This window comes from Leucopleurus acutus, assembly GCF_964270905.1.
Source record: "Leucopleurus acutus genome assembly, chromosome: 7".
Taxonomy (NCBI): Eukaryota; Metazoa; Chordata; class Mammalia; order Artiodactyla; family Delphinidae; genus Leucopleurus; species Leucopleurus acutus.
Window position 1 is genome coordinate 19,564,724 of NC_139150.1, and position 22,926 is coordinate 19,587,649.

Sequence of the window (22,926 nt, forward strand, 5' to 3'; positions counted from 1 at the left end):
CTTGTAAAAAAATTTACAATGCTTGTAAAAAAAATTTTTAACAGTGTAGAAGTGTAAAAGGAAAATAATGGAACTCTGCCTTCACACCTCATCCTACCCCCAATTCCACCCACCTCCAGGCCTCTGAAACGGCTTTTGTTTTCTAGATCAGGGGACCCTTGGGAATCTCACAGACACATCCCTCAAAGCCATTGCTAAGTTGAGGGGAGGTGGCCCTTTCCAGTGACAGGAACGTGAGTTGAAGATCAGGATTGGACAGTTGGTTCTACCATTGATTTGCTGTGTGACCCTCAGGAATTCACATAACCTCTTCAAGCCTCCTGCTGTATGACCTCCAGCACCCGCATAGACTCTCTGAGGCTCGGTGACCTCCTTGGTAGGCTACCCAGGAGGAGAATTGGGGTTGGGGCTCTGAAGCCCTGACGTTCAGTGTCCTGCAAACAGCCCAGGTGACTGTGTTGTGTTGTGGTCTTGGCAGGTTGGGGACCAGATTCTGGAGGTGAACGGGCAGAGCTTTCTCAACATCCTGCACGACGAAGCGGTCAGGTTGCTCAAGTCATCCCAGCACCTCATCCTGACGGTGAAGGATGTCGGAAGGCTGCCCCGTGCCCGAACCACCGTGGACAAGACCAAGTGGATTGCCAGTTCCCGGATCGGGGACACCGCCACGAACTCAACAGGGTGTGGCTGCCCTGCTCTCTCGCTCTGAGCCCCAGGACCCCAGGGCCATTTCTGAAAGCCAGTAACAGCCCTTCCCACCTCTTCGCCATGCACCATGCCCTGACCTGTGAAGACTGCGCTGATTCCCAGAGCCTGTGGTCCCAGCCCCGGGGTCCCTTCCGTTTGCCGGGCAGGACCTCGGGCACATCCCTTGTCCCCTCCTGGCCTTGGTTTCCCTTGGAAAGCTGAGCCACAGGACCCGGCTCTCCCGGTCTTTATTTGCCCCCCAGCAAATCACATAACTTACTTTTGGGCCCTCAGTTGCTTTGTCTGAGGAGTGGGAATCATAACCCCAGCCCCCATCCCAGGTGTGTGGATGAGGGTCCCATGCGTCACTTGGGTGAAAGGGCCTTGGGAGTCACAAAGTGAGATACAGTTGCCAGGTGGCTGTGCAGCTGCTAATAGTGTAAAGTGTCACCTTTGGACTTCCATCAGAAGCCTCAGACTGGCTGGTGGCCCCCAAGCCAAACACACCCAGAGCATCTCTTTCTCCCTTCTTCCTCTCTTCCTTTCACCTGCACAGTATTATAATTTTAAAAAATTAGTTACCAACATTTAAAAGGTCATCTGGTTTCCCATGAATAAAAACTGGATTTCTGGCTGCTTCTTGAAAATCAGGGATCCTGGCAGCTTGAGCCCCCGTTTTTTTGTGAAAATAGACGGGAACCAAGCTGCACCTGCGCATTGCACTTCAGCACCTCCAGTTGACCTCATCCCCACCCTCCCTAATGTTGGCCTGACCCTGAGGCCATGAGGCAGTTGCCATGTAGTCTCTCCTCTCCTTGTTACCTCCCTGGCCCCTGTAGGGTTGGAAACAGCTCAGGATGCCACCTTGCATGGTTTTAGAAATGCCATCCACATGGTCGGTCAGGAGGACAGAAGCTGCCCGTCTGTCCAGGGGTTGATATTCCCTTGAGTGGCCCCGGCGAGTGCAGGCCAGAGTTCTCCCAAAGCTCTGCTCGTCCCGCAGCAAAGCAGCCGTTCCCTTCCCCGTGCCTGTTTGAACCGCTCAGACATGAGGCTGAACATGTTTGTCTTTCTTCATAGCTTTCCTGGGGATCTCACAGCAGAGGGGACCAGCAAGGTAGGCTGCTCTCTGTCTCGGTGTCTTCAGCTTCTTCACAGCTCCCCATGCGGGGAGCTCTGGGCCTGGCAGGGTGGGCTGAGAGACTTACGGACACGATCTCATTTCACTTGGTCAGCCCGCTGACTGTCCATCCTCCATCCTACACACGTCTGTGAGTGCCACCGGGTTCTGGGTACCGCCCTGGACACCTGGGTTAACGGCACGGACGGAACAGATCAGGTCCCCACCCTGGTGGAGGTTATCTCCAGTGAAGGAGACACACATCAAAACAAAACAAAACTGCACATGTATCTAATCACAAAAGACTTTCAGTGCCATCCAGGAAAGGTGCTGCGTCTGATGAGAGAGAATGACAGAGACACCTAGTTTACATTGGGGGAGAGGCCAGAGGGAAAGGGCAAAGGCTCTCTGAGGTAGTGACACGGTGTCTGGGCCGTAAACCGAAGGAGAAGTGGAGGTTAGTGAGATCAAAGTCTGGGCAGGAGCAGGAGAGGGATGGCGTAGGCAGAGGGCACTGCATGTGCCAGAGCCCTGAGGCAGGTGCCACACTTGGCTTGTTGGTGGGACAGCCAGATCACACCGGACTCAGTGGGGCGTGTCAGAGGTTTGCCTGCTAACCTCGAATGATAGGTTGCCTCTGAAGGGCTTAAACAGGGGAGCAAGGTGAGGAGATCTGTGTTTTTACGAGGTCCTCTCAGCAGCTCCGTGTAGGTGACAGAGAGAGGAAGAAAAGACAAGGAGGGAGACCGGATGGCGTCTTAGACACAGCTGACGGTGGCAGAGGCAGTGCCGGGAAGGGTGGAGTGTGTGGGTGCAGATCTGAGCTATGTTTTGGAAATAAAATTACTGTTATCCCCATACCAAGAAAGATATTTCAACCTAGAGAGTAAAATGGGCACCAAAATAATAATACTGCTCGACTCTGAATGGTCACAAGGCTCTGATGAGATAACATAAACGTGCTACATGAGCCGTGAAAGCACTTTGCAACTGCACGAGGCCGCGTGCTCTGGGAACACAGCGGTAACATCTGCAGCTTTCCCATGCGGGCCGAGACCTCAGAGGGACCCACGCCATCCCTCGGCAAGGGGGTCGCTGGCTGGGCCTGGCCGTTTGCCTCCAGAGCAGCGCTGAATTCCCAGGCCTCTGTCTTGCTGTCTTTCAGCTGGGGTTTTACAAGGGGCCGGCCGGCTCCCAGGTGACCCTGAGCAGCCTGGGGAACCAGACGCGGGTGCTGCTGGAGGCGCAGGCGCGGCACCTGCTGAGCGCGCGGGAGCGTGCCACCATGGCCTACTACCTGGAGGAGTACCGCGGCGGCAGCGTGTCCGTGGACGCCCTCGTCATGGCCCTGTTTGAGCTGCTCAACACCCATGCCAAGGTGACCCGCACCTCCTAGGGCAAGGCGGGGCTGGGGGCGCCTGGCTTTAGCTCTCAGGGTCTCCGCATCCTTCCCTGCCGCCCTCTGTCCCCCACTCCTCTCCTGAGAGCCCACAAAGAGTCAGACCCAAACTGAACCCCAGGCGGAGGCTGGTGACCGAGACAGACCCTGCCCCGGGGGAGCCCGCAGACTCCTGGGGAAACTGTCAGTTAAGGTCCCCTGTGATTGGGGCCCTAACGCAGCAGCTTTCCGTGCTGAGTGTACATTCAGAGTCGTCTGGACTGCTCTTAAAGAGCGATGCTCGAGCCCCACCCCAGGCTGGCTGACCGCACACCTCTGTGGATGGGAGCCGGCCACCAGTAATTTTTACGAGCCCCCCAAGTGACTGTGCTGTGCTGCCCTCTTTGAGAACCCTGCTCTAGTGGAAGTCTGTTTGAGGTTCAAAAGCTGCATGGAGGAAGAAGTGATTAAATCCACTGGGAGGTTACATTTGGGAAGACTTAACAGAGGAAATGCAATTTGGAGAGGAGGGGGAAGGGACAGCCAGGGGCTTCCTGTTCAGGGACTTGCAGCCGTATGTGCAGGCTGAGATGCCGGGGAGGAAGTGGTGAGATGGAGGCAGGGGTCAGATGATGCTGGGCCCGGCCTCCAGGCGAAGGTGCTTGGACTTTTCTCCTAGCACAGTGAGGAGCCACGAGGGTGAAGGAGGGGAGGCCAGGGGCCAGGTTTGCATGCGGGTCATTTGGGGTGGCAGGGGGCCGTCCCACCTGCTGGTGGAGCTCCCCACTGAGTGCCCGCCTTGTCCCTGCCTCCAGTTCTTGCTCCTGTCTGAGGTGAGAGGTACCATCTCCCCGCAAGACCTGGACCGCTTCGACCACCTGGTGCTGAGGCGGGAGATCGAGTCAATGAAGGCACGGCAGCCCCCCAGCCCTGTGGCCGGGGACACCTACTCCATGGTCTCCTGCAGCGACACAGGCTCGTCCACGGGCAGCCACGGCACCTCCACCACTGTCAGCTCAGCCAGGGTGAGCTGCCCCTGCCGCGTCCCCGGCTTGCTGGCCAGCAGGGGCGTTAAGATAACGGCTTTGGAGTGAGACCCATCCAGGTTCGAATCCCAGCACTGGGCGTCTGTGCTGGGATTCGAGCCCTTGCCAGCTCTTGCCTTTCCGAACCTCAGTCCTTTCACCTGTGAAAACCTCCTAATGATTGGGGGCCTGCTGCATGCCAGCAGGTGAACAAGGCAGCTGTGGCCCTGCCTCAGGTGCCCAGAGTCTGGGGGATAGGGTGCAGGCTGGGGGAGAAAGGTGAAAAACACAGGTCATGAGACAAATAGAAAAAATAATGCCAATCCATGCGAGGATGCCACGAGAGACCACACAGCGCATTCGTGGTCGTGGTCGTGACTGGGATCTTCCCTGAGACACACCCTCCTGATTCTCTGGAGCCCCGAAGCCCAGCCTGACTTTTTCCCAGACTCGCCAGCCCCTAGAAAAGCATCTGGTCCATCTCATGGTGTGACTCTGCCCCCAACATGCTCAGAGGCAGATTAACCCTGGGAGGCCTTTGCAAAGAAAGGGCAGAGGAAATGCCTTATTATCCATCATGGGGAACAGCCAGTTATTAAGGTCCGTGCCTTGGGGAGAGCCGGAGCTGGAGGTCAGGAGAGCCGGCTTGGCCCCATCCTCTCCTTTCCTGTCTGTCAGTCATTCAGCACCTCTCTGCTGCGGAAAGGGAGTGGGGAAGTCGAGTTCCTTAAACACCGTTACTCCCAGACACTGAACTGGGAGCTCTTACGGGTGGAATCTCTGTTAGACTGTGTTCGTTGTCCTGTTGGGGGAGCAGGAGGTCTGAGAGTGCAGTGACGTCCACCTGCAGGCACAGGTGGTAAGTGGGCACAGGTGAGCTTGCAGCCACCAGGAGACAGCCCTGGAGCATGTGCGCCTTTCCCTTGGGGACTCCAGCTCCCAATATAGCTTTTTTTTTTTTTTTTTTTAGCTCTGGGGATCTGAGTTTCTGGGGAAACTTCTACTCCTCTACCTCCTATCCCTACCATCCCAAGTCACCTTCATCCCCCAAGAGTCCTCGTCCTTCCTGGGGCGACCAGGAAGCTGCCACATATTCCTCCTGGCTCTGGACGCAGCTGCAGTGGAGGCGATGTCATGCTTCAGGATGAGCAGATCACTTCTGGGGCAGGGAGGAGGCTGCCTCCTGCCTGGGGCTGCATGTTTGGCTCTGATGTAGCACACAGGTGATGAGCTGGTTTCAGGCTGTGGGGCCCTGGCCCGAGGGTTTATTTCTCTCTGGGTCCAACTCCACAGAGATTGGCGTGATGATGTCCATGTGTTGACTTCACATCAGTCACTGCTCTAAAACTTGGAGGATTGCCGACTCTAATTCTGGGATGGTCCCTTTAGAATCAGGGATGAGAAATCCAGTGGGTGGGATGGGGTGTGTTCTAACCTGGGAGGCAAGAGGTTTAGGTTAAATCACCTGAGGCCCTGGGTGGCCCTGGCCACGGCAGCCCGAGGCCCTGATGGCAGGCCAGGCTGCAGCACTAAGACGCCTCAGGGTAACTATTATACCCAGGAAGGGCTCTGGGCAGGGGTCCCGGCCCCAGCTCAGCACTGGCCTCCCATGACCCTGTCCCATCCCAAGGGTCTCTCCTGCACCTGGGGAGCGCTGACCCTGGCCATCTGAGCCCCAGCTGTGGCAGTTGACCCTGCCCTGCTGGAGAGACCCTCTCTGTGGATAGGAGCACCCTGGGAAAGGCAGACTTCAGAAAGGCCACAGGATGATTTTGAGCAGGGAGTTCATGGGACAGATGGAAGGGGTCTCCCAGCTTCTGAAGTGGGAATAACCATGAGTCTGAGATCCACTGGATAGCTCAGGCATGTCAGATCAGGGCTAACGAAGACCAGGGCGAGCCCTTGGAGGTGGGTGCTAAGAGAACATCGTACAGGCAGGAGAGGCAACGTGGAAAGGCCGCAGTGGCTCCATCTCCCTTCTCGCGTTGGGGCAGCCGTGCTGCTTTCCGCAGCTGGTTGGGAGGAGTAAAGGATGAGTAACATCCCAGACGTGCTGCCCACAGCCCGAGGGCAGAGGAAACCTCTGTTCTTCCTTACCCATCCCAGCCTGGCCGGAAAAACCACCCTGTATCCGGGGCCTTGCAGGCACTTGGTGGCTTCTGGAAAGCACTGGGCTGAGGACCTGCCACTGCCCCTCCAAACTTCATCCCCCCTGGGTGCTCTCCACACGCACAGCCCAGGGCTCCAGTTTGCAGATGCTGAGCTTCTCTGCCACCACGGGGCCTGGGCCTCCCTGAAATCTGGGTCTTCTCTGATCGAGGCCTCTGAACAGGGTCCTCCTTCAGCTCTGCCTTTCAGTTGCAGGTGTGACCTTGGACAAGTCACTTCCCTTTGCTTAGCCTCAGTTTTCCCATCTGCCAAGTGGGAATAATGACCCTAGCCTCAACTGCTAGAGAGCCCCAGGATTGCCTCCAGGGGCATGACCATCTCCTGAAGGCCCTTTTTAAGGACACGTGTCATTTCTGCAGAGCAGTGAGGAACCCCTGGTTTCCTTCAAGGAGGCAGTTAGAACGAGGCCATGCTGATTGTAGCAGTGGGGTTTCCTCACTCCTTCTTTATTCTTGCCCACAGCATCCCAAGTAAAGAAAAAAGGGACTTGGAGAATCCCTTTGTTTATTTTGCCTTTGTGTGTGTGTGGGGAGGGGTGTTTGGGAAGGGGGTTTGCTGTGCCCACTCCATCCCTAATATTTATTTGATGTATTTTTCTTTTTGCCTTTTGCCCACCCTTCCTCCCCAGGAGCGGCTGCTGTGGCTTATAGACCTGATGGAGGTACCGTCCTTCCTGCCAAGGGGGGCTGTGGGAATGCCTTAGCTGGGGCAGAGGCAGGGGGCTGTGGTCCTTCCCCCCACCTCCTTACACCCGCACCCAGCCCTGGTGGGGAGCTGGGTTTCTTCGGGGTGCTCACTCTCTCTCCTGTTTGCCAGTTCATCAGGTTTTTCAGGCTCTGGAGTGAGAATGCCCTCTGTTCAAATCCCAGCTCTGCCACTTCCTTGCTGTGTGACCTCAAGAAGTAGCTTCACCTCTCTGAGCTCAGTTTTATAAAACGAGGATGATAATTTCTGTGCCGTGGAGCTGTTGAGAGACCTCTCGGCCTTCGCATATGCCACACAATCTGTCTGTCTGGAGTGTTCTCCTTCCCACGTCACATGGCCTGGCTAGCTCCTGTGTGTGCTTCAGCCCTTAGCTCACATGCCACCTCTTCCAAGCAGACTTCCCTGATCCTCTCAAGGAGGGTGACTTTGAGCCTCTGGCTCCTTCAGCCCCTTGGGCTTCTTGCTGTTATGGCTCTTGTATCATTATATTCCAATAATTTGTACAAGACTGGCTGGTTACCCGCCTTGACTATGGGCTGCTTGAGGGCAACAACTGTGTCTGGAGTTACCATCAAATCCCCAGTGCTCACATAGAGCCTGGTCCATATTAATAATTTGGGCCTTTATAATAGTGGCTGGCATTTGTCAGGCATCTCCAGGACACTATGATAATGCTTTCCAACTGTATCTTCCTTGACCCGCCCCGTGACTAGGTGTGGCAAGTACTGCTATGATCCTCATTTTACGGAGAAGAAAACTGAGGCTTAGAGAGAAGTGACTTGTTCAGGATTGCTCAGCTAGTGAACAGTGGAATGTGGATTCAAACCCAGGCCTGCTTACCTCTGAGCTGGTGCTGTTAACACTGCAGTCTGGTTGTGATGCTTCCCTGAAGCAGCTCACCAGATGCTTGCTAGGCGTTATCTATCTATCTATCTATCTATCTATCTATCTATCTATCTATCTATCTATCTATCATCTCCTCTCTCCCTCTTTCTCTTCCTTCTGTTACCAAATATCAATTGAGTGATTGCTATGTGCTATATCCAGTTCTAGGTGCTGGGAATACAGTGGTGAAAGAACTACAAAGAAATTCTTTCCATTATGGAATTTAGGGTAGAGCAGGAATGACAGACTAAACCGCATAAATAACTGAAATGCACGGTATGTTACGTGGTAAAAAGTGCTAAGGAGAAAAATGAAACAGGAAAGGGGACTTGGGGAGGGGGCGGCATGGTCAGGAAATGACGCCTGCGTAAGATCTGAAAAAGGTGAGGAAGATGGTCCTGCCCACAGCTGGGGAAGAGTGTTTCCAGCAGAGGGAACAGCGAATGTAAAGGCCCTAAGGTGGGAGCAGGTCTGGAGTGTCTGAGCAAAGTCCGGAAGCCATGAGGCTGGAGCAGTCAGCAAGGGGAAGGGCAGTGGTGGATTATGTGCTGAGGACTTTGACTTCGCGTCTGAGTGAGATGGGAGCTGTTGGCAGGTTAGAGCAGGGGCTGCCATGATCTGACTTAGTTCACCAGGATGCCGCTGATTGTTGAGAACAGACGGGGATGGGTTTGAACCAAGAACAGGTTCATTCCCAGGAAGGGCCTGGGGAGGTCGTGCAGCCTGAGCTGCTAAGAGACGTGATGACGGGCTCTGCAGGTGCCAGCTCTTCCTGCTGCCTGGTCAGCCCTGGCCTCAGTGTCTCCTGGGAACACCCTCCCTCCACACCCACAGCAGGTCTCAGACTGGACACCCCATGCTGCCTGCATGCAGAGCCAAGGACAGAAACCTCCTCCTGGAAGCCCCTCTATGCAGGAATGCAGGGCACCAGGCCCATCTGGGGAGTCAGGAGCCCACACCCTTCCTCCTCTCTGCCCCCACCACACAGTGCACCCTCAGGAAAGCCCCTCACTCACCGTCAGCCTCAGTCTCCCCATCTGTACGATGCAGGCAGACCCCCAACTCTGAGAGTCCTCTTGTCAGGAGATTCTGGAAAATATTCCAGGGGAAGCACGGCAAGGAATGGCAGCCCTGTGTTCCCACCACTTATCTGTGTATTTGAACAAGGGCTGCATCATTCCTCCTGAGAGAGAGCTTAAAATAATATTAATTCATTTGCTGCTAAGTGCCAGGCACTGGTCTGCAACACCACCATGTATTAGTGAGCTTTTGCTGCAGGGATGCTGAGTAACAAACATGCCCCACAATCTGGATGGACAACAACCAAAAACATTTCTTGCTCATGGCCAAAATCCCTTCCCTCGTGGAGCACGCGTGCTTTTCACATCTCCATTAAAATGTCCGCCATGTTGCTTTAACCTCTGCCTGAGTGTCTTCCCCAGGACACAGGGGAAGCTGGTGGGGTCAGACAGGACCTCATTTTTCTCCTGTCTGTGTCCCCACTGCCAGCCCAGGGCTTGGCACAGAGCAGAGTTCAAGGAAATGTGAAGCAGAAACCGAAATGAAACCTCATTCCCTGGCCACCCAGGATCATCTTCTAACGTTCCAGCCTCCTGAACAGTTACCTCCCACATCGTAGGAAAATGTCCTCTGCTCTGGCGTTCAGACGGGCAGGCGGGCGGGCGGCTGGCTCTCGTGACCCACATGCCGCAGACAGATGCCCCAGCTGGAGCCGGTTCCCATTTAACCCCAATTCCCTGGATCGCGCTGCACGGTTATCAATCCCAGGCTAAACGTGGCTCATTCTGCAGCCATTTTCCCTCAAACCAGACACAGTCGATCAAAGGAAATCAGATGCAGCCTTCCCCCTTCAACAAATTGTGTTTATTTTCCATTTGTCTAACAGAGAGTCAGCCCTGGGAATTTTTGGCTGCCTCCTAACGGTATCATTCCCCTCCCATAAATATGTCGGCCAGGAGAGCTGCGTGAAAGAAGGCCTGCCCGACATTTCTTGAATTCCTCATCTAGTGTGAGCAGGCCTGTGGGAGAGGGGCTTAAGTGCACAAGCTCTGGAATCCCACACACCAGGGCTGGCTCTCCCCACTAGCAGCCGTGTCACCTTGGGCAGGTGACTTAAGCCTTTGGAGCCTCAGTTTCTGCATCTGTACAGTGGGCTGATAAGGCCGCCCATCTACAGGTTGTTGTGGAGATTGAGAGTAGGGGTGGACTTACAGGTGTGGACTATATAGGAGCCGATTCTGTTGGCACTCTAAAGGCTGGCAAAGGGCACTGCAGAGGGAAAGGGGCTGAAAGGCCAAAGCCAGCCTTGTACCCATGGAGCAGATGCTATTGAGGTCGGGGTGGCAGTGGAACTTGCCCTGGCCTTACCCACAGCCCTCTTCCTCCTGGATTTGAGAGGTTCTGCACTCTAGGCCTCTCATGTACCTGGAAAGGGGCTCCCCAGGCTTGCTAAAGGGTGCTGGAGGTGGGGCCCCTGCCTCTAAAGGCCATTGCCGTCTCCCCTGCAGTAAGGTGAGAAGGGGGTGCAGGGCGTGGCTGTCAGCACTTGGCAGTGTCAGCCTCCTCCCCATGGCCTCCTTGCCTTTCCTCTTCATCCGGGGCCAAAGGAGGGCGGAGGCGCTCAGGCCTGTGTCAGATGCCTACAGCTGCAGAGACCCCTGACTGTCAAGGCAGCTCTTTCCAGAAACAGGGAGCAAATGATGAGAGGTACACATCCCACCTGCTGCATGTGCCTCTGGTCCAACCCGGGTGAGTTTAGGAGTCCTCTTCTGGGCAAGTTCTTCCCTAGCGGAGGAGCAGGAAGGAGCCCATCTATTTACTCAGTCATTCTGCCGCTCCTTGTTTATGTGGCAAGCATTCGCTCAGCACCTCCCGCATGCAGGCTCTGAGCGGGGCATTGGTAGCCAGGAACAAGAGACAACAGCGCCCACCCTCACAAAGCTTAGCAAGGGCAGTGAGGACGGCCGCCTCGAATCAAATCATCTCCATAATTCACACTTTGATAAGCGGGTCAGAGGGTGGTGCGAGAGCATAGAACCATAGTTTCACCGGAGGCATTAGTGACCCTCAGGGTGGCTGCAGCGTCGCCTCAGCCGGTGTCTGAAATAAGGACCATTCCTCCCAGTGCTTTGAGGAGCATTCTCCTCCCTGTGTGGGGACTTGCGAGTGCTGGAAGCTGTTTCCACCAAATAGAACCAAGTCTGTGGAGGTCAGAGCCTGCTGGAACATGACCAGCCCCTGCTCCCCTCAGAGCCCAGGTTTGCCCGGCTATAACCTAGGAGAGCTGAACTAAACACTGACGTAGGACTGTAGGTTGGGGAGGCTTCACCTTTTCTGTGCCGCGGACCCTTCTGGCAAGCTGGCAAAGCCCTGGGACCCGTTCTCAGGATAACAGTTTTAAATGTTTAAAACTAAAACACACAGGATTACAAAGGAAACAAATCAGATGATGAAATGCCTTTTTCAAATATGGAAACAAATGGTAAAACGTGTGCTTCTTTATCATCACGCCCAGTAACAAGGTCTGACAGCAGGTCGGTAACAGCTGTAATTGTCAGGCCGTGATGAGCATAAATGGGACTTTGCAGCCTCCGCCACGTGCTACGAAGATCCGTGACCGTGTCACAGGCGCTGCTGATTCTGCTGGGCTGTGTTGCCTCCGTTCATAAGGGAAGGAGATGCTACATTTCGGTTAGAGGTTAATGAAAATAAAAGATGCAGGGTTTTCCCCCAGCCAGGTTCACCGGCTTCTGACTCCCTCCTGGAGCCCTGCTTTCCAATGCCTGTCCTGCGGGCTCTTCTGTCCCTGACCTGGAGATTCTGGGTCACCCTCTCTGTCCACTGAATGACGTCCTTTTCCTAAGACCATTGGGAGGGAGGTGCATGGAGGCAGAAGGAAGCACGGGCTGTGCTGGGACAAGGCAGTCACACCTGCCTCTCGGGAGGGCTTTGTGCACCATCTTCCCGAGGGCTTTTCTGCTTCTGTGGTTTGGTGGCCAAACGTGGTAGCAGGAGTGGACAAGCTGCTAAAAGGCCCAGTGCCAGTTCCCATGGCCTCAGCCTCGCCAGCAAGTACAGGTTCCAGCCCTCTGTGTTGAGGATTGTTTCTCTTGCTGTCCTATCCTTTGCCCTCCCCTCCAGCTTCCAGACTTCCACCCGAGCCCCAGCTCGGAGAGGCTGGGACAGCATGATCTGTCTCCACCAGCACGGCCATCACCCCAGGGTCTGGCCACTTGATCCTTTTGGACCCCCAGACCTGTCCCCTTCACTCTGGGCAGCCCCCTGCGCCCCAGGAACACCAGGACTTTCTGGCTCTACCGGCTGCGACAGGCTCCTCTTCCCCAGCTCTGGAGAGGGTGCCGCCTCTTGCTGTTCTCTCAAGTTCCCTTCCTCTTTCTCCCCTCGCTCTCCTCTTCTTGGTCTTTTCTCCCCAGGCTTCTCCCTTCTCTTTTTCGCTCTTATTCTCCCCCCTCCCTCTCTAGTTTCTGTCTCTCCCGCTGTCCTCTTCCTCTCAGCAGCCTCCACTGCCGACCTTCCAGAAGCCTTTATGACTCTGTGCCTCAGTTTGCCCATTGACAGAAAGGGGAGGGCACTCCCAGCCTCAGGCCACTGGTGCATTCTGGGCTGGAGGTGGGGAGAGCCTGTAGTCCAGGCATCAGGGTAAAGAAGCAAGAAGAATGAAGAGGTGAAAATAGCACCTTTATGTAAGAGCCCTCCCATTGTAATGAGAGGGTGGGGGCAGAGGAACCCCGGAACTGGGCTGTAGAGAGGGGAGGGGAGAGAAGGGAGAGAAAGAGGGGAGGGGAGGGCCTCATTTTGCTGAGGTGGCATCCGGGCCACGCACGGGCCTCCCTTTCCAGGATCACGAGTCCATCTGGCAGAGGCAAGCACAGGTGATTGCCCCTTATGATTTCATTTCATTTTCTCCCCACAGTTCCCTCAAACCAGACCCTGGGGTATCTGAGCCCTGACTGGGCAAACTCAGATGAAAAGGAGTTCTCTTTGAAAGGAAGGGGATTTTCTGAACCGCCACAGATTTGAGGAGGAAGGAGACGGGGGAGCAAGGGCAGCAGGTCTTGAGGGCCTCCTGGCTCTCATGGGAAGTAGTCTGGATAACAGACTCAGACCTTGAATAGGGTTCAGCTTCCTGCTCCGTCCTTGCTGTGTGACCTTGGGCAGGTGGCCTCCCCTCTCTGAGCCTCAGTCACCTCAGCTGTAGAATTGCTGAAGGGTCCCACCCGGCAGGATTAATTGAGCCGCCAGGTTTACACCCTTAGCTAGTCTCTGGCCTCAGTAGGTACGGGAGGAGGGCAGCCCAAGCAGCTGGGGCTGAGGGGAGTGGGGAGGAGGCCAGGATGCACGGGCTCCTTCGTGAGCTCCGACCTTGATCCTCCTCTCGAAGGCTGTTCCAGAAGCGTTTCTGCTGACGCCTCCCCCGGGTTCTTAGCCTGCTGTCTGCAGCTATTTCAGATGCACAAGGAACATGGCTCGGGGACTCGGGGCTCCTGAGCGTCTGGATTCAGCAGATGGAGTCTGGCAGGGCTGGGCTCCAGCCCGTCTGCCGTTTGCTCCACTTCAGGCCTTCCTCCCAGGGCCGGATGTCTGTCCCCGATCCACCCTCACCCTCCCACCTCTCCATCCCTCCTTCCATCTTGGCTCCAGGATGCCACTAACAGCAGGGAATGACTGAGGCCAGGGGCCAGCGATGGCTGCTTTCTCTCTTGTTTCAGAGAGGGTCCTCCTGGGGCCCTTTGACGGGCTTTGGGGTCACCCTGACATGGGTTAGAAAACTGATCTGCTGTAGAATGGCCCTGTGGCCTTGGACAAGTCACTGCCTTCTCTGAGCTTAAGTGTAAAAGACGTGAGCAGGGACAGTCGGAGTGCCTGCCTTGCAGGGTCGTTGGGAGAATCAATGAGATCATGTAAGGAAAACATCCAGCAGGGGTCTGGCCTGCAGTAGGCCCTCCACAGTTTGGAGTTCTCCGATGTCCTTCTCTCTGAGAGAAAGTCACGCCCTCCCTGTAGCGCTCGGCAAAACATGCCTGAGTTGCCAGGATCGGGACCCTTCCTTGCCGCCTCCCGTGGGCCCTATTACAACACCAGCCCCATCAGTGATCCTGAACGAGAGTTTGTGGGCAGCTCCTTCATGCCTGGCCCTCTGCTGGGTGTTGGGGACACAGTGGCCTGCTCACCTTCTACCCCCATGAGCTTTCCTCATAAGTCAAGGCTGCCTGATAAATGCTTGTTGATCAACTAAATGAATATTCAAAGCTCCTGATGTGCCAGAACAGGACAGAATCCCATGGCTTCTGTCCAACCGTGGGCTGCCGTGTAAGCCCCCAGGGTGCCTACAAGGTGAATTTGGGGGCAGGTGGCAGTGGCTACATATGAGGTGATGGGAGCCCCTCTGTCTTCGGTGTAGGCACCTTCCAGGTCCATGACCCCCTTGGGGCCTCCTGCTGAGGCCAAGGCAGTAACTGCCGAGTCTTGGGAAGTCACTGCACGTAACCTGCCTCGCCATTCACCTTCATCCTAGGTGGTCTGTGTCGCCCAGCTGGACCGTTTCCTGGGAGCACTGGACTCATTACGCTTTTGGAGGAGGGGGGCGGTATGTGAAAGGATTACTGTTTCTTTCCATCGGAGTGCTGCCATGGGCCAGGGCAGGTTGTGTAGCCATTTGGCTCCCAGGGCAGCTTTGCAAGATTCCAGGCTTCTGGTAACCTCCCCTCTTATGCTGCGCCAGGCTCTGTTCTGAGCATCTTTCAGGTGTTAATGCGTCAACTCCATGAGGGAGGAACTGCCGTTTACCCATGTTAAAGATGAGGAAACTGAGGCACAGAGCAGTTCAGTGGTTTGCCCAGCGTCACTCACCTGTGAGTAGCAGAGCTGGGTGCGACCTCCGAAAACCCAGAACCACTAATCAGTGTGTGAAAGAGCAGCCTCCCCTCCTCAAGGATCCCCCCATCCTTTCATCACCAAAGCTGGCGGGGCGTCTTCCCGTGAGGTGGTGCGCGGGAGACAGTGCTGGAGAGAGCGGGAGAGGTCAGGAAGCTGAGGTGTGCACGTAAGCCTCAGCTTTGTTGATAAAACAAGGCAGTTGTCCTGGCCTGACGTTGCCCCAGAGGCTTCATAGGACCAGATGAGGAGCCCTGGGTGAGAAAGGCTCAGGGCCGGGTGGGCGGGGCATCTTGTAGGTTGGTGGATTCCCTAGGCTGACCACGTGCCCTGTGCCCACCCAGAATGTTCAAGGCTTCAGGAGGCTCATTTGAGATGGGGGTCAGTGTGGAGTGACTTGGTAGCCTCTGCCCTAGGGGTATGGGGTCAGAGGGCTCCTCCTACCCACCTGCTGCCTTCACCCTCATTCAAGCCACCGTTACTGCTCTCCGTGACCTACCGTAGCCACCTTGCTCAATTCTTTGCCTGCTCGGGCCTCCTCCCTGTGACAGCCAGGGTCACTGATTAATTCATTCACCCACTGATTCATTCGCGGATTAATTAATTTGCTTAGTAAATATTTACCAAGCAGCCACTATCCTGAACACTGAGGATAGAGTACGGACTAGGTAGTCACAAGTCCTGCCTTTGAGGAGTTATCCTAGGGGGGAGACAGACAATAAGCAAATCAATAGTATCCGATCAGGTGGTGATAAATCTTACACAGAAAAACGAAGCAGGGTCAAGGGTTAGACAGAGGTGGTATGGGGGCGTTGGAGAGGGGCGCTGTTTGAAAACAGGGCTGGTCAGGGAAGGCCTCACTAAGGTCAGAACTAAATAAAGTGAGAAGGTGAGCCAGGAGTGTAGTGCAGGCAGAGCAGTGAGTGCAAAGGCCCTGAGGCAGGAACCATCCCATCCTGTTGGAAGAGTAGCAAGAAAGGGCCCAGTCACCAGGCACAGTGAAGGCAGAGTTTGGAATTTCCTCTGCGTAAAATGGAAAGACCCTGGAGGGATTATGAGCTGGGGAGAGACACTGTCTGATTTACCTTTCAAGATTACATCCTGGCTGCTGGGTGAAGACTGATCAGTGCAAAGGAGGAAAATAAAGCAGGGCAGGGGTGGGGGTTGTGATTTTAGGAGGGGTTGTCAGCGTGGACCTTTTTGAGGAGGTGATATTTGAGTAAGGTCTTGAAGGAGGTGAGCAAACAGATCACGCCTTGTGGGTAGTCCTGGGGAAGCATGTTCCAGACAGAAGGAACAGCCAGTGTAAAATGTAAAGGCCCTGACATGCCTGCATGGCTCTAGCGTGGCTGGAGAGGAAGTGAGCAAAGGGGATCTTCTTAGGAGGCAAACCTGACCACATCTCCATGGTGACCCACTGCCCTCAGGCTTAGGTCTAAGCAGCTCTTAACTCATGTGGAACCACCCGAAGATTCTCGAGCATCCTCTGTCCTTCCTGCTTAATGCACACCCCTCCGTCTGAAACACCCATCATTCCTTCCTTTGCCCAGCTTTAAGCCGTGCTCGCTCCTTCAGGAAGCCTTCCCGGATGACCCCTCCTCACCCTGTGCAATCTCCTCCTTGCTTATTTGCGTCCACCCCACTCTCTCTAAGCTATTGAAGGCAGGGGCGGTGTCTCACGTCCTCTGTGTCCCCAGGCCCTCGGTCTGGAGCACTGAGACTGCTCAGTATCGGTCGCTGAACTTGAGAGTTGAGCCGGGTGATGGTCGTGGAGGCTCCTTGCCATCCTGGGCCGGGTGAGGTGGAGAGAAGTGGCTCTGCTGAGGCCTCAGGAGCCCAGCTTAGAGAGGAGCACTGCTGGGCGTCCCGGGGTAGCTGGAGATGGAAGCTCAGTGTCACCTGAGGGAGCGTTAGGCTTCCGGTGAGGCAGGAAAGGAAGAAATGAGCATCTTTGCAAAATAAGCTCCATTGAAACCGTAACCCTCTCCCCCTTCCCCCGCAGCACAAAACCATTAAAAGAGACAGAGACTCTCCCCATCCGCCTCTCATCTGCATCTTGCCACTTTCACACCTCCCTGGGATCCTGACAGGAGCAGTGGAGAGAGAACCCTTGGGTTTCGGAGGCGTTGAGAGTGTTGAGCACAGGCTGAGCTACAGGAAATCCCAGTCGAGGCCAGAGCCACGCCACAGCATCCGCACGTAGTTCAGGAGAGGCTTGGAAAGTCTCCAAGAAACAGACATCCTTGAATTGATTTCCAAATGAAATCGACATTAATTTTAATGTGTAAAGTAAATTCCCAGGGAGTGGGGCAGGTCAGGAGGAACTTAAACCACAGCACAAGGTGTCTCGGGGCTCGTAGGTTTGGTGTCCTAGAGGGCCAAGCGGTTTTTCCCTCTCAGTTTGTATTTGCCCACACGGCTTTCTTCTCTGTTCTAGAACACTCTGGACCTGGAGGAGACTGGGGAGGCCGTCCAGGGCAATATGAACACCCTCTCAGACGTTTCCCTGGTGAGACCCTCTCTGGCCCTTTCATTGTGTTTTGCCCTCCCGGGTCTGCCTGAGACCCTGGGGGCTGGCTCCCTGGTGAGAGCCACGGGGAGGAGACAGAGGCCCTCCGCTGTGAGCTCTCAGCTAGTTCTGGGGGTTTTAGGCAGGGCTGTCAGGCTGTTTGACTATTTGCCGAGTTGGTGTTAACTTTTGATGTGTTATCTGAACGTTGTCATAGCAAGTACTGAAGCATGAAGTGTGTGGCGAGAGCTCCTCAAGGAGGCCCTGTGATTGCACTGGAAAAGGGAGTTAAACGTGACCTCATGCCCACACGCGCGCATCAGCAGTCTGGGTAGCGTTGCCTTGTGATCTGACCCACATAACTCTTGAATGTCCTGGGCTTTGGAGCCAGACTGCCTGGGCTCAAATCCCACCCTCTGCCACTGACTGTGTGACTTTGGGCAAGTTTCTTAACTTCTCTGTGCCTCGGTTTTCCCATCTGTAAAAGTGGGGGTAATAATAGTGTACTACCCCATAAGTTTGTGGCAAGGAGTAAATTAATTAAACTAAGTAAAGAATTTGGAACAGTGCCCACAAGGCCATCAGAGCTGTGCCAGTTTTGGATGCTGGCATAGGGAGGGGGGCATAGTGATGACGGGATCTGCCACTCACCAAGCACCTGCCGGGTCACAGGCCCCTTGCTAATGCATTACACACTCTGCTCCTCACCCCCGCCACGACTCTGCTGGGTAGGTGCAGTTTTCCCCGTTGCCCAGAGGTGCACTCAGAGAGGTGCTGTGTCTTGCCCAGGGCCACACAGCACCCCAGCCCATGTCTGTCCACCTTCTACCCACTCTCTCCCATCAGTCCTGTCACACCTCCTGTCTCCAGAAGCTATGATAATCCCTTAAAAAGAAAAGCCAAAGAAAGGCCTTTTTTGTTTTCCATCTCTGCATCCTGCGTCTAATTAAGTCCCGTGCCCTGTGACAAGCCCTGGCTAATGCCAAGAACTTCAGTTCCCAAAGGTAATGATGCCATCCCCAGAGACTCCCGCCAAGATCCCGATGCTTATCAGCTGCTGAGATGCAGGGAGAAGTTTTCCACTCGGGTGTTGCATTATTCAGAGCAGCGTGGCCAAGAGCTGATAGAGCAGGGACGGAATTGCAGCCAGGGCCTGGTGCACTGGGGCGCTCAGGTCTCCCCGCTAACAGGCACGATGGGCTCTGACTCCTACTCCTGTTGGGTCTTTTGGCAGGATGATGTCAAGTCCACCTCCAAGGGACTGCCTAGCTACAAGCCACCGCCTCCCCCATCACCTTTGCCCCAAGGCCACGACCACCTGATCACCCAGACGAGGAAGCCGGGCAGAGAGGACCTCCAGCCGCCTTCCTCCGTGTCTTCCCACGCGGGCATCGTCTTCTCTGCTCCGCGGAACCGCAGCCCGCCGGCGGGCACCTCCCCCACCCCAGAGGCCTCCTCAGCACAGGACTCGCCCTCCTCCCCCATCTACGCCTCCATCTCCCCGGCCAACCCCGGCTCCAAGAGGCCGCTGGACGCCCATCTGGCCCTGGTCAACCAGCACCCCATTGGCCCCTTCCCGCGGGTCCAGTCACCCCCGCACCTGAAAAGCCCCCCTGCAGAGGCCACGCTGGCGGGGGGCAGCCTTCCACCACCCTCCCCCTCCGGCCACCCAGACCAGACGGGCACGAACCAGCACTTTGTCATGGTGGAGGTGCACCGCCCAGACAGCGAGCCCGACGTGAATGAAGTGAGGGCGCTGCCCCAGACACGCAGTGAGTACCGCAGACCCTGGCGGGCTGGGCTCAGGGTGCTGCTGTGTCATCTTAGGGGCTCCCTGTCCCCCCTACGTTCACCTGCCCATCAACACAGCCAAGGTGGGACCAGATGCTCACCCAGTGAGGGGCCTTCGAGCCCAGGCCTGCCCCCTCAGGGTCGGGGGGCCAGGGAACAGGGTCCCGAGCCCAAGCCCACACTGAGGGGCTTTGGAGGCAGAGGCGGGATGTGAGTCCCCGCTCTGCCGTTACTGGCTGTGTGACTGTGGACTGGCTGCCATGCTTTCCCATGGGGACTGGAGATAACGGTGACAGTCCTGCCAGGTGGCTGTGAGGGTCGGGCTCCTCCTCCAGGGGCCCCAGACCTGGTCATCCTGCACTCACCTACAAGTCTCCCCAAGAAGACTGAGCCTGTGCAGGGCAGGGGTGGCTTCTGTGATCTCTGTCCCCCAGTGCCAGGCACAGAGCAGGTGCTGGGGGACAGGTGGGCATTGAAATTGCAGTCTCTGGACCCTGGGAGGTCTCCTGACCTGGGGCTGCAGGGTCAGAGTGCGGGCTCGACCTTCCAGACACCTGGGAGGCCAGCCCGGGGCCGCATGCCCTGAGCTTCCAGAGGTTGTCCAGCTGGGGAGGTGGCAGGAATGGCAGAGCTGGCTTTCCACTTGGTAAGGCTGAGCCCTCCGCAGGCCCTGGACCCCCTCCCTCCTAGTGAGTTGGGTACGTTTTGTTGGATTCTGCTGCCATCTTGTGGCGAAGGTGATGCGCGGGGCAGCCTTGGCCAGGGAAGGTGGCCAGCCAGGTCAGGGGACGTTTACTGAGCACCTGCTGCATGCGAGCCGCGGGCAGACTAGGATGCAGAATGCGGGGTCCCTGCATTCAGTAGCTCACTGACGGAAGGCAGCTAAGGGAAGAGCAGGCAGGATGCGGTGAGAGAAACCTGAGCTATCATAGATGGATCACTCTAGACCTGGCACTGAGCCGGACACACATGATAATAAAGCTAACAGGTGTACAGCACTCTCTGTGTGCCAGAAACACTGTTCTAGGGACCCTGCCGATATTAGTAACTCATCTAATCCTCCCAACAGCTCTGTGAGGCTGGACTGTTATTATCCCCATTTTACAGACGAAGAAACTGAGACACAGAATGTCATTGTGGAGCCAGGCAATCTAGCTGCTTCACCCAACACATCGTGTCTGTTAGTCTTTATGATAACCCCATGGGATAGGCATCGCTGCTCCTGGGTTAGAACAAGAACATGGAGGCTCAGAGAGGCTGTGTAACTCGCCCAGGATTGCACAGCTGGTCAGAGAGGATTCAAACCCCACCTGCCAGACTCCAGAGTGTCTCAATCTCAGGGGCCAAGCCGTTACACACATAGTGAAGCGGCTTCAGTTTGACTGTTAAACCAGAGGGCGTGTGCCCATCACTCAGCTCAGGCCAGGTGGGGTCAGCAGGGGCACAGACCAAGCATGGCAGACCTTCCTTTTTTTTTCCCGAGAAGCCTGGAATTTAATTTTTGTGTGAAATCTCCTAATTCGAATGTGTTGGCCCTTCATTAAAAATTGACAACACTGTGAGAGTTAAAAGAAACAAAAGAAAATAAAGCAAAACAAAGCCCGTATCTGTGGGCTGGGTTTGCCTCCTAAGCTCTGTTTTCATCATTATGCCAGGGGCAGTCAAAGCGGACGTCCTGGAAGTGGTGGCCTTGGGGCCAGGCCTAGTTGGAAGCGCAGGTCTCAGTAGGTGGGAGGGTGGCAGGGAGTCTCTGCCCGGAGAATCCCCAGCCTTCCAGCCTGCCGCTCAGCTCCTCCAGGAAGCCCTCACCAGCCCCAGCTGTAAACCATGCCTGTCCTCCTGTCCCCACTCCCAGCAGCCTCCACACTCTCCCAGCTCTCGGACAGCGGGCAGACCCTGAGCGAGGACAGTGGCGTGGACGCGGGCGAGGCAGAAGCCAGCGCCCCGGGCCGAGGCAGACAGGTGGTGTCCGCCAAGAGCAGGAGTAGCAAGGAGACGCCTCGGAACGAGAGGACCACCGAGGGGGCCGCCAAACCGGTGAGCGAGGAGCCGGGGGTGCAGAGGGGGAGGGGGAGGCCGGCCCCAGGTGAAGAACAGGACGTCCTGAGCAGGGTTCAACTTGACTAGTAACCACAGGGGAGGTAGTGAGCCCCCCGTCACTGGAGGGGGGGTGTGGGTGTCTGGAAAGACCGCTGTATTCAGTCTGAAGGCCCTCCCTTGGCCACTGACACAGACAAGCCAGGTGCTCAGGGTGGGTCTCAAGGATCTTCAAGCTCAGTTCTGACACGATGTGGTGGCGAGGCAGTCAGGCTGCGTTCAGGTCCTGGTGTCACCCCCAGGCAGCCTTGGGCCCGCCCCTTAAGCTCCCGAGCCTCAGAATTAGAGAGCTGAGAACCCCAAGTGCTGTGCTTAGTGCTAGCACACCGCAGGCTGCCGACACGGGGCTGGAGTCTGCACCCTGCTGACCCAGAGGCCTGTCACGGCTGGTGCAGCCCCCAGGCCAGGCCTGTCCACCCAGGAGGCCTGTCACTGGTTTCCTTTCTCACACCTTCAGCCCGGACTCCTGGAGCCCACCTCCACCCTGGTCCGCGTGAAGAAAAGTGCAGCCACCCTGGGCATCGCCATCGAGGGCGGCGCCAACACCCGCCAGCCCCTGCCTAGGATCGTCACGATTCAGGTACGTCCCCACAGACCTGCCTGACCGCGTCTCCCTACCCCTGAAGGTCCCCCTCTCAGCATCCCAGGGGTTTGCCCAGAGATGACCCAGTACCCAAGGGCAGACCCAGGCTCATACCGCCTTTGCTCTCGCTGAGCCACAGTTTTCCTAATCAGGGCAGTGGACACCAGATTGTGGCTACCTGGTTGGCGGTGGCAGGCCTACCCTGGTGGGTGGTCAAGGCCAGGCTGGCCTAGCCCTCAGGCACCCCATGTGCTCATGCCCTGTGTCTCACTCCTGCAGCGAGGCGGCTCAGCCCACAACTGCGGGCAGCTCAAGGTGGGCCACGTGATCCTGGAAGTGAACGGGGTGACGCTTCGGGGCAAGGAGCACCGCGAGGCCGCGCGCATCATCGCAGAGGCCTTCAAGAGCAAGGAGCGTGACTACATCGACTTCCTGGTCACCGAGTTCAATGTGATGCTCTAGGGGCCAAGGCCCGAGGGCCTCCCACCGCTGCCCAGCCCCTGGCCCTGGTCCTTCCTCCCTCCTGGCACTGCTGAGCTCCTTCAGGGGCCGGGGCTGCATGGCCAGGGTAGCAGGAAGACATCCCTCCACTCCTTCCTGGCCCACTGGACCAGAACCGGGAAAAAACAGCTGGGCAAGGCAAACAGAAGGTCAGGTCGGGGTCTGGTGCAATGCCCAGTACACAGTAAGCACTCAGTATAAGCATGAGACCTCAGGAAGGGAAGAAACTAAGGGGAAGGGCAGAGCGCCTGTGTCTTCACCTGAGGCCTCCCAGGGCCTGGAACTCTGGGTTGCGTGGAGGCCCTGCTGCTCCCCGGCCAGCTAGGACCTGGCCCATCCCCAGATGCCCGAGCTTTTGTCTGGAGTGAAGTGACGTGAGAATTCGTAGACACAGCCCCCAGCCAGGGCAGCATCTTGCAGGACCTTCAGTGCCACAAATAAGTATCGAGCACCCCCCATTCACACCCCGTTCCTCCTAGCTCCTCATTCTCCATAGTATTTATTATTTATTTCCATCCCACACCCCTGGGTACCCCGGGACCCCAGCTTCCCACCACACCC

At 56.2% G+C, this 22,926-nt stretch overlaps 1 protein-coding gene across 5 annotated transcripts in view; it reads left to right on the forward strand.

The window, feature by feature from the left end:
- Positions 1-22,326, forward strand: part of WHRN (whirlin) — a gene marked incomplete at both ends in the record, with an annotated part of 86,123 nt that extends 63,797 nt beyond the window's left edge. The window contains 10 exons of one of the 5 annotated variants that reach the window (XM_082842445.1): positions 479-681; positions 1,768-1,804; positions 2,973-3,185; positions 4,001-4,210; positions 7,008-7,067; positions 17,322-17,393; positions 18,628-19,165; positions 21,040-21,221; positions 21,739-21,861; positions 22,144-22,326. In XM_082842445.1, coding sequence (XP_082698571.1) covers positions 479-681; positions 1,768-1,804; positions 2,973-3,185; positions 4,001-4,210; positions 7,008-7,067; positions 17,322-17,393; positions 18,628-19,165; positions 21,040-21,221; positions 21,739-21,861; positions 22,144-22,326 — 1,821 coding nt within the window. Of the gene's footprint in view, positions 1-478; positions 682-1,767; positions 1,805-2,972; positions 3,186-4,000; positions 4,211-7,007; positions 7,068-17,321; positions 17,394-18,627; positions 19,170-21,010; positions 21,222-21,738; positions 21,862-22,143 lie in introns of all 5 variants that reach the window. The other 4 variants (XM_082842447.1, XM_082842446.1, XM_082842448.1 and 1 more) reach the window with 4 other exon arrangements.
- Between the last annotated feature and the right edge of the window lie 600 nt (positions 22,327-22,926).